This window comes from Anas acuta, chromosome 7, assembly GCF_963932015.1.
Source record: "Anas acuta chromosome 7, bAnaAcu1.1, whole genome shotgun sequence".
Classification (NCBI taxonomy): Eukaryota; Metazoa; Chordata; class Aves; order Anseriformes; family Anatidae; genus Anas; species Anas acuta.
In genome coordinates, this window is record NC_088985.1 from 17,938,440 (window position 1) to 17,955,850 (window position 17,411).

The window sequence follows — 17,411 nt, forward strand, 5'->3', positions numbered from 1 at the left end:
GCAGAAGAGCACTGCAAGCTTCTCCTTACCTTCACCCTGCAAATATATCTCAGCTTGAACACGGAAGCCATTAAACAGAACAGGTATGCCTCTAAGGCACATTCGATCCTAAATCTGTAAGAGGCATTAACTAAAGAGGAGAGGTTCAGTTTCAAGATACCCGTATCAGAACTGACTTGGAATCATCACTTTTACCTAAGAGACCGAAGAAAGAGTACCTAAGGCCAAATGTAAACCAGTGATCCAGAACCGCTACAACTATTAACCATTACCTGCTCATGGTGCTTTTATCCAACAGAAAAAAAAAAAAAAAAAAGAAAATCTCTGTACAGGAAATCTCTGTACAGGTATTCTTCCAGGTACACCTCAAATTAAATAAAAAAGTTACTTTAGAAAGGCTTTTAATGATCACACCTGAAATGTCATTTTAAATGAATACATCTAGTTAAGATGCACAGTTGTCTTTACCATTTTTTCTCTGGTATGGGACGAGGCACTGCATTGACACGACACGGAAAATTAGGTTGTCCCGACAGATTTCTGCCAAGAATCGTACCAACGAGGTTCAGTGGAAGAATGACAAAGAAACAAATGCAGCATACTGCCACCTGTAAATGAAAAATAAAATAATATTTTTTTTAAAAAAGGTATAAAAAGATGAAAGAAGATAACCAATATATCCTGTATATATTAGTCCTTAGTAGTTATTGCTGCAGAATCATACTCCTTGGTTATGAAGAATTAGTCAATATATGTCTACTTTATTGAAGTATTTATTTCCTAAGAAACTTCAGAGTAGATGTTATTAAAAAGTTTTAAGGTTGTTTTCTTATATCAATTCAGGAAACGGAACTATTATAGATTTATTTTTTTAAAAACTGTTTTTCCTCTAATCATTACATTCAATACATCAAAAAGGAATGCAACTGAAATTTTCATGGTGCTTTGTCAGCTTCTCTTAACTTTTGCAGATTTATCCCTCGGACTTACCATCTAGCAGTCAGGCAGTTACATACATAATTACGACAAATACAGGTACGAGATTTTCAATCCAAGCCACAAAAAGAAACCCAAACAAGAATTGTGAAGCCATGTCAGAATGCTACCAATCAAAATTTGGGGTTTGACTTTTTCCAACCAACCAGGTAATTAAGAGCTGCCAAAAATACAAATGACCACAAGTATGCAAAAATACTCAGTTCAGCAGCACAATGGCCCTACTTACATGCAAAGATTAGGTTTACACACAACAAGCAAAGTCAAGCCAATGTTCCTGTGCTATGCAATGAAACATCCTCCTTAGAAGTTTATCATGAGGTTTTTTTTTCAACATATCTATGTAGTTCTGCTATTCCTGGAAGGCAATACGTTTTTATCTTCCAAAACAGGATAATTTTAAATGTTTAGCAAGAAATACTCTCAAATCTTTAGTGCAAAATGAATTAGCGTCAAGTATTTTGTTAACTTTTTGCGTCGAGGAGTTGTACTACATTAGCTCAACACAAACTTTACATTAAGTCAATCACATGAGTTTAAGGTAACATCTGACAAAACAGAGTGAGTTATTCCTCTGTTACTGACTTGCATACTATCACTAGCCTGGGCCAGACGTGAATGGAAAACATTGCCTGGGGTCAGATGGAGCAAGATTTTATGCTTCTCAGAAGGGATACACTAAACAGGTGGTCAATGAGCAGAAACGCTCTCCAGACTGCTCTGTACTTCTTGGGGATGTTTTTAAAGCATTACATCATCAGCCACTAAAACCTGAAGCTTCAGCAGTAAATAAGGAGAAACTAAGTAGCATTTATACTTGGCAATAATAAAGCAGATTTTATACATTTAATACACATTTAATATCTCCCATTTATCATCTTCCATTACTGGAAAAACACAAGCAAACAAGCACAATTTCTTAGGTAGGCCACTGAGGTCACTTAAGAATGAATCACAAAAGCATATAAATCACTTAATGGATGCAGACCCTGCACTTGGAAGCTACTCAATCTAAAAGAATGAGTAGATGAGAATTTTCAGAGAAAAATGCCAAGAACTATGAAATAAAGAACAACATATTGAGTGCCACATTTACTAAAACCCTTTAAAAGCCCTTCAACATAACAGGACAAGAGAAGCACTACCACAAAAATAAATAACATTCTGAAATCACTACTAAATAAACTTGAACGGATCTTGACTAAAAAATCTCAGCTTGTCTGAGCCGTAGGGGGAAGAATAACATTCACGAATTAAGGCCTGGACAGGATCCAAAGAATTTCCGAGCTGACCATATTGAAACCATTTCCATTTCAAGAAGAGGTTGCTCTGCATCCTGCGTGCACAGGGCGCGGTGGGCTGGCTCTGTCCATGGTGCTCCCCACACGTGCTGGCACGTAGGCTTCAGGCCTGGCTCAAACACAAAGCTCAGCAGCAGCGGGGCTGGGCATCCACACGACTCATCCAGTTAGAACCGCCCTTTACAGTGCCGTTATCAAAGTGTTCACAGCTTCACTTCTGGATCTTAGAAATAGCCTTTGGCTGGGGATACTGGTAGAGAGCAAATCCACTATTCTACTGTAGAAAGAAACTATCCAGCAACAGCCTTGAATTCCAAGCTCAAACCTCCAAGCCTGTAATTGTTTGTCTTGCACAATTCATCTACCAGAGAATCTGCATGGAAATAATATAACCTCAGGGAAGGAATCATCCAGGTTTTATTGCTTATCTAGCAGACTCAGAGAGGAGGAAAGGCAGTCAGTAGCATCCCACTCCATTAACACTAACTACAGAGCTAAGTGCCTTCAAACCAGGTGGGCAAGGAGCAGGCCCAACTTCCTCCTGCTGGGCATGGTTGTTGTCTGGGAGACTGACTCACCAGCAGCACTGAAACCTAAAAACTGTTTACCTACATAAAAACAAGCCAGGACAGACCAATGCTCCTTGAATAATGGCTTCAGTAAGTACTGCCAACCTGTCCCCAGTACAGCTGCAGTTGGCATACATCAGAAAAATTGAGTGCTTGTGGTTTCACTATCAGATCAGCCAAGCCATGACTGATGATGTTATACTATCTTCCATTCTACTCGGTTGAAAAATGAAGACATTTCAGACAGAACACGTAGAACCTTTGGTGAGATCTAGTAAGCAGCACTAAGATAAACCAGTGCTTTGTTAAACAACGCACTGTCTGTCTTAACGCAATGCTGCGTTCTGAGGACAGTTGCATTTGGAGTATGCTTTTCTCCTAGAGTCACTAAGGAGTCTAAAAATCATCTGAGATGATTTTGCAGTACAAAGAAGGACAAACCAAATGAGGAATGGGAAGGCTCTGCAATGTCTCCCACTTATACCTGTCTCTGACAGGCTGTCCAAGCTGATGTTCTGTCTTCTGAAATAACCCTCCCCTGGTGAAAGCAACGTGCAAGTCTTACAAGGTTGGCCAAAACAACCGGTGTTGTTTAGTCAACACACACTGCTGATGTGTGCCTTCTTTCTTGCTCTCTCTCAACTCACCGTCTGACCCCCAAGGTAGCCTACCTGCTCAGACTGATGCTTGCTGAAAATTACTTTCTTCATTCCTGGCAGTAACAGTCTTCTCTGGATGTGAGAGATGACTGGAGAAAACCAGTTTTTTTTGCTTCTGCCATTTCAGGCATATTCCTTTAAATTTTAGATCTGAGGTGAAAACAATACTCCCTCCCAAATTAAAGGGGTATTGCGTGTTGCCACAGATTGCTTAGGGCAGTGATGATGCAGACTGGGCAATGCCTAAGCCTAGAGAGTGTAAAGCCTATCTGAAGCAAACACAAGGTAGTAGGGTAAATAAGTATCTTATCTGAAACAAACAAACAAACAAACAAACAAAAAAAAAACTGAAGAAGAATGATTTCTGCTTCACGACCTTCAAAGAATGAGATTACAATGGCAAGAGGAGCTCAGCTGGTCTCTGGTTCACCATCACAAATGGTAAGAGGAAACGGAGGAACGATCAACACAGAGGCATGCTCTGCCTTCCCACAGAAGCGCCTCCTGGCAGAGGGAGACTGAAGTTTGTTTTTTTTAATTTTTAAAATGAATCAATAATAGCAGGCAGAGGTGTGGGAATTAGGTCTTAATGCGCCTTTTAAGAGAAGTATTATTGTAACATCATCCAAGAGAAATTCAGGGAACGGTGTTACCTACCATTTCAGAAAACACAAATTATGTGAACAGACAGATCTACAACATCTGAAATCCCAGTTTTTCAGTGAAAAAGCAAGCACACATTCTCCAAAATCCATAAAAATAAAGGCAAATTACAGGAGTTTTTCTACCAAGCCTGTACATTAAAACATACTTATTTCATCCACTGCATTTTTTGTTTTATAAAATATCTTATTAATAAATCAATATGTGACTTCGGTTGGAGGGGGGAAGAATATTTACTGCCCTCTACACACTGAATGTGTAGAATTCGGTTTTCCTTATTTGAAAGGAAACATTGTTGAGAAGAATATAATTTATGTTTTGAGTGCTATGTGTTTCGTATTTTCTGACAACTGTAGATTAAACTTCATTCAAAGGTGATAATTAAAATTTTTATGAGCATATCTAATATTAAACAGCTACTGGCAGGCTGCGGTGCCTTGACTGCTTAATGCACAAAGGAGACAAGCAATAAAAATTAACTGTCAAAGCAGCAGCTTGATCTTTACTGTCATTTACCAAAAATGCACCATCAGACAGCATGAAACTCTCCCGCAGTACAGAGGTACAAAATCTGTACAGTGAAACAGTTTTCTACACAAAATCTGCCAAGACATCACACACAACAAGAAAATAGAAGGCTTCAAAACACAGTGTTATTAATTTTATTACAACTATATTGCTAATCTAGGGTGCTACTTTGTGTAAAGAACAGAACTGTAAAAAATGTAGTAAAAAAATTAAGCTGTATCTATTTCAGCATAGATGTGTTTTTTGACAAAGATTCCACAGTCATTTTCAAGCAATCTGAAGAATCAGTCCACTAAATGTACATTACTAGATTTTCCTTCCTTCTTTCTTTCTATTTTTAACCAAGAGTATTTCAGCCAGATCATTTTCTGATCTGGCTCAATGCACGAAAACCTGTGGTGATATCAGGTCGACCATTTTCAGTGGCAGCCAATACTCAACTTAAAGCTGTCAGAGATGGCTGCAGCCTGGATTAAGCTATCTGTCAGAGGAAACCTTTCTAGTTTATACAAGGTGTAAATGATGCAAACACTAGGGTATTGATCCCAAGAAAAATTCTGTGTGAATAACCTTATTTAATTAAATCATTAAAAATGCATACTGGAATGGTACCCATACAGGAACCAATTGCTCAAACAAAACAAAAATGGTACAATCTAAATAGTTTAATATAAGCCGTTGGGATTCTGCAGTCAGAATATTAGTCACACTAGCCATAATGAGAATCTTTAAATTATGTCTTACATAGAACAACGTATCCAGTCACAACTTGTGAAATGCCAGCATTAAGGCGGCCTCTTTAAATTCTATCATGGTGTACTCTACAGAAATTCTGCATTACTTAATAAGTAATTCTCAATTATTTTTACTCAATGAATAATTTTGCCCAGGGAGGTAACAGAATCACCATCCCGGCAGGTGTTTAAGAAAAGGCTGGGCATGGTACTGAGGAACATGCTTTAGTGGGCAATATTGGTGGTTGAGGGACAGTTGGACCAGATGATCTTGGAAGTCTTTCCCAGCCTTAATGATTCCATGATTCTTTTCTAAGTATTTTTGTGTAGGACAACCATCACATTCCTTGTAAAAGTAAAGAGCTCATTTCACGTGCCACTTTTAAAATTATTTCAATTGTCCCGTGATCCATTTTCTGTTTATAATTCAAACACAACAAAATAGAAAAATGATCATTACATTGAAAATACTTGCAAAGAATCAACAGAAGTTAAGCCGAGGTGTACAACACCTTCAGAAGAACTCCATGTTCAGCAGTGATGTGATATTTTAAACAAAAAAAAAAAGCAACTCCAAAATAACAAAGATTGGACTCCAAAGAATTGAACTGCACTCACTCTGTGTCTATAAGGACAAAGAGATGAAATAAAACAGGTTTTTATATCAATTTCATATGCCTAGGGATTTAGAAGTGTTAAACCATTAGGTTTTAAAAAACTCTCATATTTGAATAAGATCTGTCACATTGTTTACTGTATTTTGAAGGAAAAGGCAACAAAGATATCCCAGGGAAAAAATTAAAGCCTTTGTTCCTTCTCACAGAATATTTCCCAGCATAATGTTTGTAACAGTGCAGCTTGCATGTATATCCAAAAGGGCTACATGCAGAGACAAGATTGACAAACGATTTCACAAACAAACTCTGGATCTTCCCAGTACCTACAACATCTTTCAGGAGATTCTAGACATCAGGAGTAGAGATACTCCAGGTGGACAAAGCTCTGATGTTCTAAACAGACTGAAATGATAGTGACATGTATGAAGGTCCTGAAAGGCCCAATCAATCTGAGCATTTAAATACAAAATGCAGAAGAGCATATACCAGGCAGATCGCAGTAGCCACTGCATGTTAGCTTGGTCACCTCGGTTTGACAGCACTATCAGCTGTTCTTGCCTACCTTCAACAGAAAAATCTGTCTTGAGGGAGGGATTAAGTCACAGAGAAGAGACTGATCCTACAGGTTCACTGGCAAAAAGCAATATGAAACGGCAAAGCACAGGATGCTATATTTAAGCATAGAGTTTTAGCAACCTTTTAGCTCGGTGATTCTTTTCAAACTCAGTATCTGCTTTTTCCAGTTTTACAGTACTGGAGCAAAAATGGTTAATTCTTGCCAGCAACTAAATCAAGAAGGGTGGCTTCAAGACGTTCCAGGACAAATTAAGTCATTTCTGAGTTTAGTATATTTAGCTGACAGAGATTTTACTTCCCGAAAACAAGAAATCAGCAGCGAATTGTGGAAGATTAACTACATTAAAAACAAAGGCAGAAAGATACAAAGGTATCTTATCCACGTAGCTAGAAACCTTCCAGGGGACTTCAGACTGAAGCACAACATGGTAATTTCAAACAATTTTCATTGCCTTCTACAAACCAGCTTCATTAGTTAATTCAAAATCATTAGAGCATTATTTATTCTGATGAAGTTTCCAATCCATAACCCACTCCTACTAAAAGTTTGCTAACTCCACTGAAGTTTTATGACCAGTTATAATGATTCAAACACTCATAAAACCTTGAGATCATTAAAATCACTATGTATAAAGAGTCCTAACATCCCAATTAAGTGACCCTTGAAGATTTATATTCCCATTTGCTTTTACACATACATGTTTCCATGATCTTAAAATACAAGTCAGTTGAACAGATTTACAAGACAAACTTCAACCCAGGTGGAATTCCCTTCCCTCAGCAATTCTGTGCTCCAAATGGGAATACAAGTGAGAAATCTGATATCACAAATGCTTGCTCAGCAGTAAAACAGAGCCTCTTTACACATGTCAGAGATCACTGTTGTAAACCTTTCTGACAGTACTGTACATGGCTGCAAGCTTAGGAAAGATAAACCAATACAATATTCCTTTGGGGCACAGACCAATTAATAATAGCAGACAACGATAAAATTTTAACCTAACTACATGGAGAACCTCAAAAATTATGCAAAAAGTTTATGCACATTTAACTTGATTTTGTACTTAATAGTTTTATAACAACTAATTCAATAAATGTATAAATTTTTCTACGTAGGCAGGCACTAAAAATACTACTACTGAGGAAGTAACTATAACTAGCACAAACGTGAAAAGTAATGACTATTTCATCCAAAAAAGTTATTTTGTATTTTTTGTATTGCATTGTAGCTTATAGCCAGTTTGCACTGGTAATCCAGAAAAAAATCAAGTTACTAACTTTCCATGCTGTACGTCAGATTGACACAGAATGAAGATTAAACAGAAAGCAGAAGTGCCATTTTAAGCAGAGAGGACTGTTGCTGGCACCCAGTAGCTGTAGTGATTGAAACAAATTATACTTGAAGAACTTAAAACCCTCTCAGAATACATTTCTAACTAGAAAGCCAAAGCTATGACTCACAATTGTATTTTGATTAAGAAGTAGTTTTCTTGTGTCTTACAGTGGTGTTTAAATTCTCCATTAAAATGACTCACCATGGTTCCAAATGGTATAGCTCTTGAAGCATGATAATAGATGGCAATGAAGTTAATGAAGAAGGCAGTTCCACACACCATTGCCGGAATAAGAAAAGCTCCAATGAACATCTGCTTTATCCATCGCCTTCCTGTAAGAAAGAACATGCCAATGGAATTGGTAACTTTTTAAACAAAATACCAGCAAGCTCTTCAGAATTCAGGTGTTTATTTCCTCTCCCCCAAAAGATAAAAAAAAAAAAAAAAAGTAACAACACACAAGGATACAAAAGCCAAGACTTAACTAACAGTTTTATTTGGCTCTTGGAAACTTCCAAGATGCAGCACATTAATCAATTTATTAGGCCAGGTGAAAAGACAAGAGAAAGAGATAGTGTGCTCCCTTTCTGGCTGGGAGCATATGCTGACTAAGCTGGCCAAAGAAACTGCGGTATGAAACATAAGAGTGTATTCGGGCTACAGATTAGCAGTGACAGAGATAGCAGAACCTGTACACGCCCCAGTATTACAGCAGCACTGAAGGAGAGCTCTGCAGTGCTCTGGGGACAGCTTACTAGTACAACTGCTTTCAGGTAACACCTGCTCCAGGTTGTCTTCACCCAACTGTGCTGACTCCATATATACGGGATGCATTAAAGAACTGCCTATCCTTGGTATAAAGCAAAACACCACAGCACTTAACATACAGCAAAACTGAGCTGTGGTATCTTCGATAGCAGAAAAGTTAGAAGGAAAACTATTTCTAAGACCCAGAAATTAAGGAAACAGCAACACTTGTCAGTAGTTATTACCATATATGTTGAGCTCTTCGGGGAGCTCTAAACCAAAGCACCTCTTGTACAATACCTTAAGAATTTTCATTCTGTATTCCCTTCACCTTCTAAGCTCTTAAATACCATATATATTTTTTAATTATGCAGAACACAGATGCACTGAATAGAAAACAGCCAGAAAAAACAGCACACACTTTTCAAGACCATCACATACATTTTCACCATGAGCCAACATAATAGCATTTCACTGTTTATTACATTTGATCTAGAGACAAAATGCAAACCTGGCTCAACTGTAGAGCAAAGTACAACATTTTAGATCAATAACTGATTTACCTACAAATCATTAGGTTGATACATACAACACATGAATATAGACATCTAACCTCCAAACTCAGAATGGATTTCAGTACAGTTGACACTGAGTACTAATATGTTGTGTTAAGGAGGTAAATATTTTTTGCAAACTCACCAGAATTATTTTCCCTAAAGCACTGTAGAAGATAATAGATATTGATTAGCCTCTCATTGCTGCGTAGGGAATGGATGAAGCTAGTGGAACTACAAGGATGCCATTAGTCAGAACTCAGAGAGGTATGGTAGGAAGCACCTGAATACACACTGTCCAAATCTGTTATGTCACTTTTGTTGGGTTTCTGTTCTCTACCAATACTCATTTTCAATTTGCTATGTACAAAGAAAAGCACATACTGAAAAGGAGAAGAATCTCCTTCAAAAAGTTGCTATAAACACTTTTCCCTGCTCGTAATTAATTAGCTAGTAGACACTGTACACTCATCCTTTCGGTGTTAGTAAACATAAACCCAACAGTACCCATTGAGGAGGGCTATGTAGCAGTCATCTGGAGATGATGTGAGCTGCTTAACAGCATATGTTACAGAAGAGGGAGAGACTGCATTACTCTCTGGATGTCATGACGCAAGCATAACTATATGAAAGAGTATAACAAGCAATTCATAAAAGATACAACTGCTAATAGCTCTTATTACCTTTAATAGCACTTATTACCTTTAAATTAACCAAATAGTTCAGCTATCTGTAGTTAGAATACACAGCCAATATGGAATAGAAAATAACATGATAGTTATATATTCAAAATATTTTCTATCTTAATGGATTCCATCTGAATGACCTAACTCCAAGAAGATACTTCTATACCAGTGTAAATCGGAAAACATTTCCATTTAACAACATACCAAAAATGCTGAAACATGAAAACAATTTACCTCCTTGTCTAGCATAAAGACTTCCTCCAAAATATCCATTCACTGGGGATGTTGCAGCATAAACAAATATAGCTGTACTAAGCATTGATCCTCTCCTGCAAGAAGTGATTTAATAAATGAAACAGAAAAGCAAACAGGACTAGAGCAAAATTTAAAGTGTGCAAGTTTAGCTTATTATAAGTTAATAAAAAAACTAGTAGTTTCATGTAATATGAAAATTAAAAATCAAGTGAATAAGTTGTAGAACCTAAATAAAAATGAGAACTATTTGTATTCAAAGCTTCTGGACAAATCTAATTCAATCCGGAAAACAGAGGTGCAGCATACAACATTCTTTCCTAATCTGCATTTAATTTTCAGTGGAATTAAGTACAAAGTCTCAACTCAGACCAAAATACACTTGCATTTTGATTTACATTAAGAACTATTTAATATTAAGCGTAAGATTCAACTACTGCAGATAAAAGTTACTCTTTGCTTAGTATCAAGGCCAATGTTAACAAAAATAGACCAATTCTGAATGATGTTTCTGCCATCCCTCAGAAATTAACTTGTAAGACTGGAAGTATTCATCTTACAGAAAATTAGAAAACCTGATTTAGAAACTATAATGAAGCCACAAATCAGCATGGAGTAGTCAAATCAGAAGAGTTTAGATATTTTGAAATTATCGCCTCATTAAATGAGGAAGCACTCATTTTGGCATATCTTCTGAATCTTTACAGGCGAAAGCTAATAATTTTAAATTATAAAAACCATCCCAAAACACATTTTTAAAATGATATCTAAGAATAGCTAGACATGTTATTCATGAATAGAGCTACTTCCCCACATCCCACTGCTATCCTTTGGTAGCAAAAAGCAGCAGAAGAATTTCAATTTGCTGTATTATCTCCCCATTAGTTGCTCTGAGAGATTCCAGACTATTGGTATCTTGGCTTCTGAAGAAAAATTACTGGATGCCTGCCTTACTCAAAGAAGCAATCCTAGTCATTTTTCATGACTGGAATAAGCAAACTAAGTAAATATACTGCTGGTGACACGCACTCTAAAGGGATAGTACAGTAACATTTGTTTGTTAAAAAAAATAAACATTTCTATTTAAGAAAACTGATATATTTTGTATTGAAAAAGCTACCATTTTTCTGTTTTAAAAAGTTAGAGACCAGCTTTAACAGCTCTCCTGATTTAAGCCACTTTGGAAACACACAAAAAAACCCAGAAGATCAAGCACAATTTGAAGTAACGTGTAAACACAGGCTACCCATAAAGTGACCAGCAGATGCTCATCTAAAATTATCTCAAAATTTCTTATTCTCAAAAGTTACTCACTTATGTTTTAAATATTCTAATGGCAAAGTTGCTCAAAATATAATCCAGTATTAATAAATTAGTAGCTGACGTGATCAAGTTCCATTGAGAGGCTTTTAGCTGGTATCAGGTGCCTGGCTTCTAAGAGTTTTAACAGACTTGAAGAACATTGATAGGCAATCACTCTGTACTTCTGGTTTACAGCATTTTCTAGCTTGCCCTGCTACTTTCCTCAACATACAAATTCTTTGTATGAGGTTTGGTCAAGTGCTCAGTTATACACACAGAACTGAATTCAGTAGGAAAGTAATAAAAAGACCTATTGCAATAAAAGATCAAGTATACATAATTTTAAAAATTATTGTTCTGATGCCTTTTACAATTGCTATTGCTAATGCACAGCTTCACTATAGTGCACAAACATTCTGAAATAGTCTCAATCCCTCTCTTAAAGGGCCAATATGCTGTACAATTTAAAATGTATATAATCCTACCCAGAAATATGACAAATGGGACCAAAAAGAGAATAACACCCTATGAAAAATTAAAATATGCCAAGATACTGACTACAGAGTACATCGGTAAACATGGCATTAAAAGGCAGCTAAATTCAAAACAAGAGTTCTCTCTAGTGGTATATCAGAAGTATTACAGCTTGCTAAACCAATGGTTACAGGTGATACATATGCAAGGGAATGGGAAAAAGAACTCATACAGAAAAAAAAAAAAAACAACAAACCACAACTTTTCTCCTGTTTCCAAAATCAAAAGCAAGGTAGAGAACTAGGTGAACCATAATTGGTGTGTTTAATTGAAACTGGAGTACAGCTTTTTGTTTTTAAGAAAGTTGCCTCCAGTCAGGACCAAAGACCACCTGCTGTTGGAGACTTTGCATGCAACACTGGCTGAGAAGCATCTGATTCAAAAAACGTAAGAGATTAAATCTCTAGTCGTGAGAGTTGTGTATAAAATTGACCTAATGCATTGTCACAGTAAACTCATACTACAGTCTTTACAGAACGGGGAAAAAAAAAAAAAGCAAGGCAGGAAAATGCTGTCACTCCAGATGAAAACAGTAGTGAAAACAAGTACCTTCTAACACTTATTTCCCAAATAATCTACCAGCAATGCTGCAGAGGAACAAACTACAGTTTCATAATGTCATTTGAAAAAGCTTAACAAAGTTAAAGGAGATCAAGTCATGTGATGATAGTAAAACAAAATGTCACAAAATCTTAAAAGAACTCCCCTAAATACTACTATGGATAATTTGCTAAAAACCCTTGAACACTTCTTCCAGACCAGTTAAGACATTAATTTTTGTAATTATTTTGTTCATTTAATCATTTATATGTGGGAGGCACAGCATAATTACACTTACTCTGTGTATAAATCCTCTATCATTGCAACGACAATGACTATAAGAGACACAGCAAAAATCTGACAACCAGAACCAATAAGCGATGAAAATATTAGAGGATGACTGGATGGTCTAAAAACGTCTCCATGGACCTGCTTCCACCCATACTCATCACCTAGATCTCTGTCCTAGGAACAACAACAACAAAAAATTAAGTCTAGTCATCACAATCAATGACAAACACACAAGCTAATCACATATTAAAGGTTTGATTTAGTAAAGCAACTTCAAGTGTAAGCATGACTTTCCTTCTAGATGCGATGCATTCAAGCGAGATGTTTACTCTTCAGATGCTTATTAAGATGCTAAAAATTACCATCTAAATGCAGGACACAGTAAATTCTATTAGATTACCTCCCTGCCTCCAAAATCCTCTGAAGCGCTTAGAAGTAAAAGCAGGCTTCTATTACAGAGTCTGTATGGACCCCATTTAATCTAAGTGTGAGTATGAACATTAACAGAGTGACTACAGACAGGATTCCAGGTTGCAACCTAGGAGTATGTTACAAAGAAAACCATTAACACTTCCAAGACACACGTGGGGAGCTTTCTGTCTACCCAAAGAAAGCCATTCAATTGCAGCTAACACAATAAACATATGAAGAGAAATTAGTAAGCCTGAAATAAAAATGTCAATGCAGATCTTACCATATCATCCATCTCTTCTTCCTTGCTGTATCTTGCATAATCTTTTCTTAAAGTTCTCATTAATATCATAGACACTAGGCCAACCAGAAAGATCACCATCATGAAAGAATTGAAAATTGAAAACCAGTGAATCTACAAAAAGAAAACACATCCTGAAGGTTCAGAACCATAAATGTGTTTCAAATTTGTTCCAATACAGGTATATCACTGATTAACAGAACAGCTTATCAGTATGAGCTAAATAAGCAACACTAATGTAAGCAACACTGGATTTGCATAGTCCACTAATGCCCCACTAAAACTGGCCTGTGAAACACCATACAAAGCTTTTCAACAGCCAAACTTCCCCATGACCAAGGTACCACAGTTTAGTTAAGCACCAGCAAAGTTTGAACAACTCCATGCATGCATGTTTCCTTGGGCAAACTAAAGGCAACACAATGTACTGCTGCCTTCCTAACGAGGTTTGCATTAGTAAAAGGTATGTTCACAATCAGAAAACCAACAAACATTTCCTTTGCACAGGGCCAAAGTATGGCCTCTGACAAGCATGCTTTCTATTTTTTATCAAGCTCCACACAGAATGTAAAACTTCTAATTTTAGCAAGAAGTGTAGCTCAGTATACAACCCTTAAGGAGATTGCAATAACAGGTTTAAACCATCACAACTGTTATCAACTGGTTTGGGCTAATCCTTTTTGCTTTGCATTTACTTCAGTCAGAATTGTACATACCGTAGTTATTCAACTGACAAGCAGTGGAGTTGTACAGTTTTGTCCCTGAAGTTTCATCACTCCTGAGTGTGTGAATGTATCTACTTGAATTGCCTAGTATCTGCTGCACACTTGAAGTTTGCATGCAGACATTTACTGAAGCACTAAAGAAAACTGGAGCCACCCTATTTAAGCAACGTAGCTACCATTTAAAACATACATTCTTAGACCTGCCTGTCTTGTTCTTGTTGTCCCAAAACATCTTACCATTAATACAGTAGTCCAGTAGGCTCCAGTCTGCATCAGTACATCAGACTAACAAGAATTAAATTTCACAACATCAAGTAAATAGAGGAACATTTCTTTGCCAGCTGCTGAATGGGATGAAAACCTCAGATTTACAGGCCAGAAAGACATGAGGAACAATAAACAGGGGAAATAATTAACCTGAAGATTTTTTATTTTATTAAATAACCCTCCATTGCCTAGTAGCTCTATGCCTTATCAGCTGAGGTTCTTCAGGTCTGTTCAAAAAGAGTTGTTGTTGCAGTCCTGGATTCTACATAGAAAGCTTCTACATTGCTTACTGTACTTCAATTGAAGTACCAGAGTGCTACTTCAATTAAGTTAATTTTGTAATCCTCAAGCAGTTTACAACACAGCAATATTGAGTTTAAGGAGTCCAGCACAATTAAGCTTTTTGTAGAACTGAAAGCACGTTGGATGGCCAATGTTTCAATCACAGAATTAAATTCAAAGTGTTTCTGAATAAAATCTTTCACAAAGAGTTCCAACATTCACTTCATGATTAGATTTGTGATTGCCTATCACAAACCTGTGATTGTTTCAGGTTATGTTTTTATATTAAAAAAGTACAGCTTCCCACCTCTGTGCCACCCAAATGCCATTTCACAAATGTGCAAAGGGAAAAGGAGGCAGAAGCCAGCTTGCCAGAGCATACAACAGGCAAGCAATTTAAAGAAAAAGTAACCCTAAACCCAAAAATGCTCCTTTCTAAAAATTGCAAACCACCTTTTGGCCTGAATTCAGAACAGCAAGGTGATGGGTGATTTCAGGAAGTTTAACAATACAGTGCGTGATGATATATATCTGCTTCAGTGCAGAAGACAATTCAAACCTAAAATAAGAATGCAATTAAAAAAAAAACACACCACACAACCAGGACACTGAGGGAATAAATGTAAGGTCCAGAAATAAATTCATCACAGGTTGCTTCAAACTGGTCGCCCTAACTCATTTTCTCCTTAGAATAACAGTAATGGGAGCAGACATAAAAAAAAAAAAAAAATCTATGACATCTTCTGAACTAACACACCCATTTTAGAGGGTTGTTTTGTAAGGTTGTCTTAGAACAATACATACTCTGTGCTGAAAGAAAGATGGGTCAAGGTACTTGTCAAATCTGTCTTCAAATTTCACATCTGACTTCTTCCATTTCACCTAAAAAGAGAAAAAAATTACACTTGAGAAGCTTGTTATAATATTCAGTTATACCCACATGCAGAAACTCAAAACAAATTTCTTAAATCATCCAGTTTGGATGTTTTTCTGAAGATTGCTTTCTGACTGCAGGCTTTCTCAACATTTCCACGTACTGACTGGTACAGAAAGAGGCTTGTGGAGAACGTTACCACTGTTGCAACGAGTGATGAAAACTTCCTCTACTTCTGCTACCCCCATAGCAGGTGAAATCCATCTTGCTGCTATGCACTGAAACTGGTATTCAATGATATCAGCATCTTGTACTCAAATTCTCTGAGTACAGTGCCAAAGAAAAAAAGAAGCAGTCCAGCAGAAGTGAAGGAGATGAGAAAATTTAAGATTTAAAACAGATGCCAAGAAGAAATAAGAAGGGCATAAACTGAGATACAAGGAGCCTGGATGGAAACTGGATAAAAGGGTTCAAGGTGGACCCAAAAAAGACAGCCATTAAAATTTTGAAAGCTACAAGCTAAAAAGCTGCCACCTAAAATCTTTAAGGCCACATCATTCTGCAAAGTAAACACTTCAGTTAGCAATGAACAAGGCTGAAAACAATTGCAAAAGTATACGTTTATGGCCATACTATCACAGAGTAGCACCATATATTACTGCTGTAAATTATTCCCTAAGCTCCACAAAGCACTGCTTTGGATTTGGAAGTGTTAACTGTGCTGATGAAGTTGTTAATATGGTACAAAAAGTATTTTTCAGAATCCTTCACTAGGTTGTTTTTATTCAATTTCTAAATGCAATTCCAGAAATTAAATATAAATCTACGCTAATATTTTTTCAAAAGCATGCTGAGATTAAGAAACATCATGATTTTTATTGTTCATGAAACTAATGCAACTCTGTTTTGCATATTTTAAATACACAATAAGCATCTATCTTTTCTAGAAGATGCTTTCTTACTCACTATAGAAGAAAGCTTACAAGCATAGCTGAATACCCCTATCACTCACCACAGTCCTGTGACATACTAAAACTGAAAGAGATTACACACACTCTGGGGTATGATATTAATGTTATCAATTCAAATTACATCATGTTTCAAGATTAACAGCTCAAAACTTTGAGCACTGTTCAGTACCACTTTAAATAGACACCTTTCTCATTACAGTATCTGCCATTAAGTAGCACTGCTTAGATTAAGTCCACCAGAGATGATTCATGAATCAAACACCACATGTGTGCCAGCCCAGCAACTGTCCAGTGGTGCCAAAAGAGATGGGAAGATAAGTCTTGAGCTCTGTACACCAGAAGTATCTAAAAGAAACATCTAATGCAACTTTAATTACTGACGGCTACTCAGCACTGTCCAGCTCCAAATTAAGAGAGCAAATGGAAATTTTCATGATGCTGGTGGTATTTGAAATAGAAAATTGCAAAAATTCTACTGCCTATTTTGCAGCAGGAACTTAACTCGAGAAAGCACAGATAAAAACAACTACCTGCGCTTCAAACAGTACAACTTACTCAAAATAAGGCAAGTATAATAGCGGCAAGAATATTCTCTGAAATAATCTTACGCTGGCATCTACTTCAACATTCTGTAGAAAAACAATGCATTAAGAACTAGTTTCTGTATATGTGTGGTGAACATAAGAGAAGTAATCCA

At 36.7% G+C, this 17,411-nt stretch overlaps 1 protein-coding gene across 1 annotated transcript in view; it reads right to left on the bottom strand.

Moving 5' to 3' along the window:
• LOC137859952 (transmembrane 9 superfamily member 3-like) overlaps positions 1-17,411 on the bottom strand; it is a 43,940-nt gene that overhangs the window by 7,408 nt on the left and 19,121 nt on the right. The window contains 6 exon segments of the mRNA XM_068689616.1: positions 469-608; positions 8,179-8,309; positions 10,199-10,293; positions 12,891-13,057; positions 13,578-13,709; positions 15,674-15,751. Of these exon segments, the coding sequence (XP_068545717.1) occupies positions 469-608; positions 8,179-8,309; positions 10,199-10,293; positions 12,891-13,057; positions 13,578-13,709; positions 15,674-15,751 (743 nt within the window).